Below are 9,414 nucleotides of genomic sequence, written 5' to 3'. Positions count from 1 at the left end.
ATTAGCTGGGCAGAGATGTGTCTTTGCTGTTGAGTTTATTGGATTAGCGTTGTTGAAGTGATTAATACAGAACACATAGCGTACTTTTCAGTACTAAAAGGACACATAACTCGCAAACATAGACAAAACATTTCCCTGCCATGTCATCCCAATTCATATGCAAATATAATTATCGTTCTCCATTTAAAAAAAAAAAAATGCTCACTTTAGAAAAGATGTAATGACATACACAAACATCATGACTTAGCATGTTAACCATCTATGTATCAAAGGCTTCAAGCAAAACCAAGCAGAATCTTTCCCCATATCATTTTAGCACTGATGTTTCCCTTTACTATAAATATTTCTGTGTATTTCATCAAAGCAGTATGAACGCACCGCTGAAGAAAGTCTATGAGAATAATGTATGGTATTGCTTCTATACTCTGAAGCACTATCCTTTCACAAATTCTAATGGATGTTATGAGCGATAGTGTTTAACGTGACTGCATTTGTGCGTATGACTTGGAGGAGCTGTCCTCCTTCTGTGCGTTGAGACATTATGTAATAATCAAGAGAAAACACATGCACACCCACTCACACCTGCACATACACACATGCATCCATGAACGCATGCACGCAAGCGCACACGCACACGCACACGCACACGCACACATTTGGTTAAATAAAAAATCTGGCGTTTTGCTGCTGGTTGTTCAGCCTCACACCTGCCCCTGCTGTAGGACTAGAGGGGTGAGGCTTCATGTAAAACAAGATGGGGAGTGAGAGAGAACCAGAGAGAAGACAGGCCGTTATTGTAACAGGTGACATCATACCAATCTTGCATTTGCACAGACCACCTTCCAGTAAGTCTTCTGCCCAAGCCAATTTTGAAATTGTTTCAGCTAGGTTATGACACATGATTGTTAAACAAAAATAATAAGAGATGGGTCTTTTTTTTAACTGAACACCTATTATCACAATAAACCAAATTTCATGAGACTGTCATCTATTTCTCTCTCCCTCTTCTGTATCTCCCTGGGACTTGTTTAACTCAGCAGCTCCACGTCACAAAAGCCTTCCTTGACCTTAACCCAAAACATGCAAGGCCTCGCAGAGAGAGAGACACGCGCGCACGCACGCACACGCTCACGCGCACGCGCACACGCACACGCACACGCGCACACACGCACACACGCACACACGCACACACACGCACACGCACACGCACACGCACACGCACACACACACACACACACACACACACAGGTCTCCACCAAGTTAAGTAATAAAAAGCATCAAACTAAAAATTACTCACAGGGAAGTGTTCTTTTCTTCTACTGAAATGCTCTCTTGCTCACACACAGACATGCACACATACACTTCCTCTCTCTCCGTGGGTCACACCTTGAGGCCTTGTGGTCAAGGAAGGATTTATGAGGATCAGGTGACGCAGATCTCACTGGCCCAAGCAGGGGGTTTACTGTCATAGGGGACTGGCACGCGGCCCCCCTCCGAACTCCCTGCCCCCACCTGTGCCTCCTCTCTCTCTTCCTCTCCATCTCCTCCTCCTCCACTCTCATCCCTCTCTCCTGTTTCCGGAGCCCCTCCCCGGCCCACCCAGCCCGGCTGCTCCAGGCCTGGCACAGAACTGTACGGCTGTTCTAGAACCTTCAGCACCCGCTGGACCTGGTAGTCACACAAAGACAGGAAAAAGAAAGAAAGAAAGAAAGAAAGAAAGAAAGAAAGAAAGAAAGAAAGAAAGAAAGAAAGAAAGAAAGATCGTCAGTCAGGGGAGACAGGAGAGAGAGACAGAACCGAAGGAGGTATCAAAAGAGGTATGAGAACGGTACAATAATTACATGAGAGTCATAGATGGTTTGAGGACATGTCAGAACTCATGATGGGTGTTGCACATACCAAAATAAACTTAGGCAGCGCAAGGGGGAAACTCCACACACCGTTTCTGCACTCAGTTTTTACTGAACACAATGCTTGGAACAATAAATTAAGTATAACATAACACTAGCTAGTATGTTTTGCCTTCGTCACGATACCATCTGGAAACCCCCCACAACCAGCATGTTTTCGAATGATGCTCCTTATGAAAAAAATCTTTACATGTGATTGGATAATCAATCTGTCATCTTTATTGACTGTCCCTTCAGCCACTCACATTGAACTCGACCTGTGATGCAGCTGAGATCGATATGTGGAAGAAAAGCCATAACTCCGTCCATCTATGGAAAATCTCACTCTGTGATCGTGATAGCCTCATTCTTTCAGAGAAACGATTGTGATTTACACGGTCCTCAGATAGCTGCGTGAGGAAACCGGAACGCCCTCACATAATTTGGCAAAACGCAGACAGATGGCATAAGCTACTGTAGGTTAGGTCTAATGCTTAAGCACTCGGAAACGTGTTTAATACTGGCAGCAGAAAAAGTGTGTAAAGAGTCTCTGACTTTTCCAATGGGGGAATGGTACCTCTGAGAAGTCCCCGTTTTCAGCGGCCTCTATTGCATTCTGGGCGATGTAGTTCCTGAGCACCACGAGGGGATTCACGCTGTTCATCACGCGCACCCTCTCCTCACGCGCTGCCTCCAGGTCACCCACACCCTCACACTCACGACTCAAACGCTTCCTGGGGTAAAATAGAAAACCAGTAGGTGAGCAAGTTAGAAAACATTGACAGCTCTGTGATGTTCTGGTAAATTGTACACAATATGCCAAGTGCAACAAATGTCAATGAAGATCAATACAGTGCAAAGCAGTGTGCTATAAGGAAATCAGACAAATCAAACTCAAATGCTGGCGCAGTGGCATACCAACCAAACAAATTAAGTGACAAAAAAAATTAAATCGGTAAAACAAAACAGAATAAAACAATTTGAAAACACACTGACATGTACATCCCGTCACATAAAGACTGCATAAAAATGGCAGCTAAAATGCCATGAGGACCATAAAATGTATTAGACTATTCAGTTATTCATCAAAAGAAGTGCCTTCCATCTCTTTTACGTATTCCCCAAGTAGTCTATGTATCTACTGCAGCCTATGTCTTTCTTCCCTCCCACAGACTACTCTGGACACTTTTTTACAGGCCTAAAGCTGATGCAGTCACCTCCAGTAGTCTAAGTGCTAAACCGCAAAGAGAGGTGACAAAAACAAGAACAATGTACATGTCCAAAACGTCATGATCAGACATTTAAGGCAGCACACTGTGGTCACGAACTTTCTCTTCTTTCACTCCCTCTTTTTCGTCTTTTCTCCAAATTGTCATGTGGATGCTGGTGCCCGGAGATGTCACCTCAAATCTCTCCCTAAAATAACACAAGTTGATACTGTAGCTGATGTGTGTCCTGTGAGTGTGAGAGAGTGCGTGCGTGTGTGTACACAAACAGAACAATAGGTGCATTGTGCAGTCTGTCGTAAAGATCATCTGTGGGTATGAAGGTGCTTCGATGAGGAGTCAGAATGGCCAGATTGAGAAACAGTTATTGGTGGAGGAGTGAACTCTGTGGAAGTTTGAAATGTGCACTTGAATTTACCCAACTGCTAGTGCTTGGCCGTGACATGTGAGCAGCTTGTATGTAATGTGCGATAATTTACATTCGAATTGATAATTTCTCCCTCTCCCGTTGACTGACTGGGCGATTGTCTGACAACAAGAGCAATCTCCTCCTAAAAGACCCGGTCCTCACATAACCTGGAGGCAAATGTACCAGTAAATTGACTGGCAGGCTGGAAACAAACCTCTTGCCCGTCATTGTTCCATTTGTAACAGTTGCCATGAAGATGTAACAGATGCCATGATTGGTGAAGACTGACGTCTCTGTCTAATACTCAGAGTCAGACTCAGAGGTCTCAATCCCAGCAGCTGACCACAAACAAAACTCAGGACAGGAAGACTAGTTCATGAAGTCAACTGAAGCAGCTGACCACAAACAAAACTCAGGACAGGAAGACTAGTTCATGAAGTCAACTGAAGCAGCTGACCACAAACAATACTCAGGACAGGAAGACTAGTTCATGAAGTCAACTGAAGCAGCTGACCACAAACAAAACTCAGGACAGGAAGACTAGTTCATGAAGTCAACTGAAGCAGCTGACCACAAACAAAACTCAGGACAGGAAGACTAGTTCATGAAGTCAACTGAAGCAGCTGACCACAAACAAAACTCAGGACAGGAAGACTAGTTCATGAAGTCAACTGAAGCAGCTGACCACAAACAAAACTCAGGACAGGAAGACTAGTTGATGAAGTCAACTGTGCTAGAAGAGAAGTCCGGAAGAGTTTTTACTTCTGAACTGAGTTTTTGATAACCGCTACACATCACCTCTGGAGGGTTGTGGTGGTACCGACCAGTACCGACCGGTACCAACCTGTTTGTGGTACCGACCAGCTGCTCCAGTCCTCCAGAATCTGGGGTTGTGCAGTGTGCATTATATGGGGTTATGCTGTGCCAGCACCTACAGATGGAATCTGGGACTGGACTGTGCATGATGACTTAGAGGAGGTGAACCACTGCATCACACAAACGCATCACCAGTGGAGGGTTGTGCTATGGACCTGCTGGTCGAAGTCCCCCAGAATCTGGGGCTGTGCTGTGCATGATGACCTATAGAGTAGTTGAGCTACTGCAACACACGCACACACACGCGCACACACACGCGCATAGTACCTGTAGAGAGTGAGCCAGGTGGTCCACTCGTCCAGCTGCCTGGTCCGCAGCTGCTCCTCCGTGGTCTCCATCAGCTCCTTCAGGCGGCCCAGCCTCTCGAGCTGCTTGGTCAGGTTCTTGCCCTGAGACAGCATCTGGAAGAGCGCCTGGTTGGTCTGAGCCATGTTCAGCAGCATCATCAGCTCACTGTCAGGAAGTGAGAAAAAGGGGGGGTCGGGGTGGGGGTGGGGTGCAGGGGCACACAGCACAGCGCAGGGCAGAAAAGGAAACAGAGTGAAACAGGAAGTTGAAATGAAAACTGAGAATGAAAAAGTAAGTACACGAACCAAGGTCAGAGAAATGTAAAAACTTTGTGTGCGTGTGTGTGTGTGTGTGTTCATGACTGACCGTGGGTCCATGGTTGGTCTGTTGGCATCCTTGAGCTCCCGTAGAGAGGCGCACTGCCCCAGCAGGAGGTCAGCAGCCTGCTTCATTACCTCAGCCTCGTCCTCACCTCCCCTCGGCCAGCACACCTGGCTCAGGCAGCGGAACGAGTTGGTGAAGTCCGCACCTGAGGAGAGAGACAGGATTGATGATCATTGAGGTAAAGACAACATTTCATCACCACATAACACTTAGTAGATGTGTCATGCGATTTAAGTTAAACATCAAGCAATAGTAAGCCAAAGGAGAAAATGGCAAAGGCCAGAAGCATAGGTGATTAGATGAAAGTGTTTATATAAGAAGGGTGTGTAAAATGAAATTAGATGGGGTGTTCATTTACAGAAACTATCTGTAGTTGTTAATGTTTTGTTGTTGTATTTTTCCACCTGATATGATATGCTCTTCTGTCTCTACTATCCATCGACTGGATTACAAAGCTTCGCCCCCTTAATTTCCACCCTGTGTGTAGTGGTAGTTTGACCCTCTCGTCTTGCCGTACCCGTGTTGTGCATGGTCTGCATGAGCTGCGTGATGAGCATCTCGTCCTCCGGCTCCTCCGTGCGCAGCAGGCCCAGCTTGCGCCTCATGGCGGCCGCGTAGAAGGTGTTGTAGAGGGGGAGGTATTCATCCAGCACGGCCTCGGCTCGCTCTGGAGGCAGTTCGGGGGCCAGCGCCTCCGCCAGCTTCACCAGGTTCCAGCGGCAGATAGCGGGCTGGGCCTTGTACGAATATCGGCCGGACTCATCGGACGCATTGCAGATAAAGTCTGGGTCAAATCTATTAGGAGTGAGAGAGTGTGGGAGAGAACGAGAGTGAATGAGAATGAGAGAGAGAGAGAGAGAGAGAAAGAGATAGTGTGTGTGCGAATGAGAGAGAGAGAGAGAGAGAGAGAGAGAGAGAGAGAGAGAGAGAGAGAGACAGAGAGAGAGATAGTGTGTGCGAATGAGAGGGAGAGAGAGAGAGAGAGATAGTGTGTGCGAATGAGAGGGAGAGAGAGAGAGAGAGATAGTGTGTGTGCGAATGAGAGAGAGAGAGAGAGAGAGAGAGAGAGGGAGGGAGAGCAGGATTCTGTGTATAAACATTCCAACTTCCTGTAAATGTGTTACAGGGGAAAAGTCAAAATGGGAAAACAAACCAACCAGAAAATTCAATATCCTTTTGCAGGAAACCCAAGAACCAATAAACAAATGAAAAATAAGCACACAGGAATTGATGGGACCAGTATTAGTACTCCCACAATGCTGAAGTCACCCTTACATAACCACAACACAGGCTGTACAAATCAAGCAGAGAAACAATTCTTAACTCTGCCTTATGACATTGATATGTTATGATATGATATATCACTGACATGATCATTTTATTACCACCAAAGTAGTTATGATTTGGCCTGTGTTTATTGAATTAACTCCTTACCGATCCATGAAGCCATAGGGGCCATAGTCAAGAGTGAGACCCAGGATGCTCATGTTGTCTGTGTTGAGGACTCCATGACAGAAGCCCACACACTGCCACTGAGCCACCATGCGCGCAGTTCGGGACATGAGCTGCAGGAGAGAGAGAGAGAGAGATTGTGTGTGTGTGTGTGTGTGTGTGTGTGTGTGTGTGTGTGTGTGTGTGTGTGTGTGTGTGTGTGTGTGTGTGTGTGTGTGTGTGTGTGTGTGTGTGTGTGTGTGTGTGTGTGTGTTAATAAGTGAGCACAGTCTGGCAGACATTTTTGAAATGTCCTGAAATAATGTATATAATAATCTAAGATAATTAGACATTTTTAAAAGCTAAACAATAATTCTTGGTGATGGCACAATGGTGCACTCAACAATCAAGTCAGTACTTGTACGTTCATAAGTTAGCTACACAGAGCAATCAAGGATAAGGTCATTAAGTAACCAAGCATTGAGCTGTGAATACAATCAGTGATGATGTACTGTATGTGATAACCGCATTCCTGACGAATCTACAAAACTCTGTGAATTTTCTTGGAGTTAATCCTTCATGACGTGCGTCTCACCTCTCTGAAGAAGGCAGTGTTTCTCTCCACTCTGTCTGTGTGACTCTGCTGGATCTCAGGGTAGAAGGTCTCTATGACGTAGTCCAGCATCTGGGTGCGAATGTGGTCAAGGCCGTAGCTGGGGCCCTGACGACCTGTGTACTCATCCTCCTTCTTGAAGATCTCGAAGGAGCCAAACCTGCACAAACACGCAAGTGCATTTGAAGAGTTTCGTTGCAAAATAACGTATATATCCATTTTGGTACATTTTGGGAAATTGACATTGTTGTATTGGCCATTGCGTTGGAATGCATTGCATTGCAAAACACATTTTACATAGGTTTCAAAAGTGTGTTCTCAAAATATTTGAATGGCAAGAATTCACACATAGATGACAGGACGTCTGAACAGTCATTCCCAATAATAAAATGCAAAAGTCAAAAAAATGGCATTTACGTAATTTCGCAACGAAACATCATTTACAGAACACACTTTCGGATTTCAAGATTTCCATTTTGAATATCTGCTATTTGCTCCTTGAAGGTGTCCTGGCCAAAGAGGGAGGAGTCACGTTGACAGGGGGCTTTGAGGATGCTACTGACATATTAATTAAGTGTAATTAGGCGTCCTTAAATTTCTCACAGTGGCCCTGGTAGATACAATGTAATGTAGGACAGCTCTGAAGCTGGCAGAGGCACCTTGGGACATATGACAAGGGCTTACCAAGACAATAAGCACACAGATTCATTTGTCAACATTTGGAATCACTAGATGGCCTCATGCATGGCTGAAATGACTATGGCACCGTAATGCCGAGGACCAGAGTTTGATTCCAGCCCAAGGTCATTCCCCGATCCCCCCACATCTCTCTGCCCCACTTATTTCCTGTCTCACTCTTAAACGGTGTCTTGACAATAAGGGCAAAGGGCAACCCCCAAAGGAATAGATACACAAGAACACCACTGACCTAATGAAGGTAGGTGCAATACGGAGCACCACAGAGCATCTCTCCATGCGAGGATTTCCATTGTAGAACACGTCCCTGACCACCTTGGAATCAGAGGTGACAACGGACCCTGCGCGTGTGGTTGGGATTCCCAGACCAAACATGGCTTCACTGCAGAGGAACTCCCTTATGCTGGAGCGCAGGACCTTCCGTCCATCTGCTTGTCTGTAGGAAATGAATGACACAATAGCCTAATGATGAGTTTTCCTTTGAATGTTTCTATACAGTTATAAGAGGAGTCGAATTGACTAGGCCTACCCTCCAGAGTAGTGGTCTACTGGCAACAGCATTCCACCATAGATAAGAATTTAACACAAATTAAGTTAAACAGAGGTCATTAAGGGTAAACAGACATTTAAACAGCAGCTCGCGCAAACCTCCTGCGTCAGCAACTGTTTGGCATTGTACTGGAACCATGTGCCAGTAGGAGACCCAAATAGATCATGGAATTACCTTGAATAGGGAGTCAGCCCAGCTCCTTTGACTTGGATCTCCCATCGACCACAGGGGTTCTCCTTCAACAGTTCAGGGTCCTGTTGGGTTGGAGCCTTTACCTCTCCCAGATAGCAAGCTGCCCCATCACCCAACTGACCAGCAAAATTACCGAACTGATGTCCGCAGTAACAGTGCGCAGCCGGCTCTGACCCAGGCATAATCTTCGAGCCACTCAGATATGCAGGTCCGAGTGGATCTTTCAAAACTTCATCTTCGGTAAGACCAAGAAGTGCAAGGGCTGGGCCAGACACGGCTACGAATTTCGGGTTGGTGAGCGGTGTCGGCTTAACTGAAGAGAAGCAGGCACCCTTGACCATTCTCGCACCAGGCTCCTCGGAGTGATCCAGGGGAAGTTTTCTGAGCACAACATTGTCGAACTCCAATCTTTCAAGAGGCGACCGACTCGTCGCCAGTCCTGTGTCGTCCATGCTGCTAGCAGACGACGCTGGTCTTATAAATAAAACTCCAGATCGAAAAATATGCCGGCGTGAAACTCGTAGCAGTAATGCAGCCATTCACCGATGGCCACTTGTCAAAGTAATTAGAAGAGACTACACAATCTCCCCATTGCATAACCAACCGTGTTGTCGGCTGTCCTCCTCAGGCGGGGCGTTTTCCGTGTACGCTTGTATTATGAGTCCGACTAGAAACACGTAAGATGCTACAAGGTTCCTATATGAGCTTGTATAACAAAATAAATGTATGCCGTTTGAACAGCTGTTTCCACATAAATTTGTTTGTTTTATCCATGCATAAGCATTAAATATGATTCTCAAGTTTGCTGTTGATATTCCAATTCCAAATGAGAGTTCTAAAAAAAAATGTTACTGTGATAA

General features: G+C 45.8%; 1 protein-coding gene across 2 annotated transcripts; it reads right to left on the bottom strand.

Moving 5' to 3' along the window:
* Nucleotides 1-1,209: 1,209 nt before the first annotated feature.
* On the bottom strand, nucleotides 1,210-9,239 carry selenoo1 (selenoprotein O1). 2 transcript variants are annotated; one of them, XM_063197169.1, is made up of 9 exons: nucleotides 8,537-9,239; nucleotides 8,045-8,248; nucleotides 7,099-7,276; nucleotides 6,507-6,637; nucleotides 5,590-5,867; nucleotides 5,055-5,217; nucleotides 4,668-4,853; nucleotides 2,467-2,623; nucleotides 1,210-1,668 (listed from the first exon to the last, which is right to left on the bottom strand). In XM_063197169.1, the coding sequence occupies exons 1-9, from the start codon at nucleotides 9,091-9,093 to the stop codon at nucleotides 1,414-1,416; spliced, it is 2,109 nt and encodes a 702-aa protein (XP_063053239.1). In that variant the 5' UTR covers nucleotides 9,094-9,239; the 3' UTR covers nucleotides 1,210-1,413. The 2 variants fall into 2 exon arrangements, with proteins under 2 accessions (XP_063053239.1, XP_063053241.1); XM_063197171.1 differs by having other exon boundaries at nucleotides 1,423-1,668.
* Nucleotides 9,240-9,414: the final 175 nt, after the last annotated feature.

The sequence above is a fragment of the Engraulis encrasicolus genome, chromosome 4 (genome assembly GCF_034702125.1).
Source record: "Engraulis encrasicolus isolate BLACKSEA-1 chromosome 4, IST_EnEncr_1.0, whole genome shotgun sequence".
Lineage (NCBI taxonomy): Eukaryota > Metazoa > Chordata > Actinopteri > Clupeiformes > Engraulidae > Engraulis > Engraulis encrasicolus.
Note: the sequence above shows the minus strand (reverse complement) of the source record. Positions and strands in the feature narration are given on the sequence as shown.

Excerpts from the sequence above, each read along its gene's own strand:
- selenoo1 (XM_063197171.1), bottom strand. The coding sequence starts at position 9,093 with ATGGCTGCATTACTGCTACGAGTTTCACGCCGGCATATTTTTCGATCT. Across the intron at positions 4,854-5,054 it reads AGACCAACCATGGACCCACG|TGAGCTGATGATGCTGCTGA; the intron begins GTCAGTCATGAA and ends ACTTCCTGACAG. Across the intron at positions 1,669-2,466 it reads AAAACGGGGACTTCTCAGAG|GTCCAGCGGGTGCTGAAGGT; the intron begins GTACCATTCCCC and ends TGTGACTACCAG.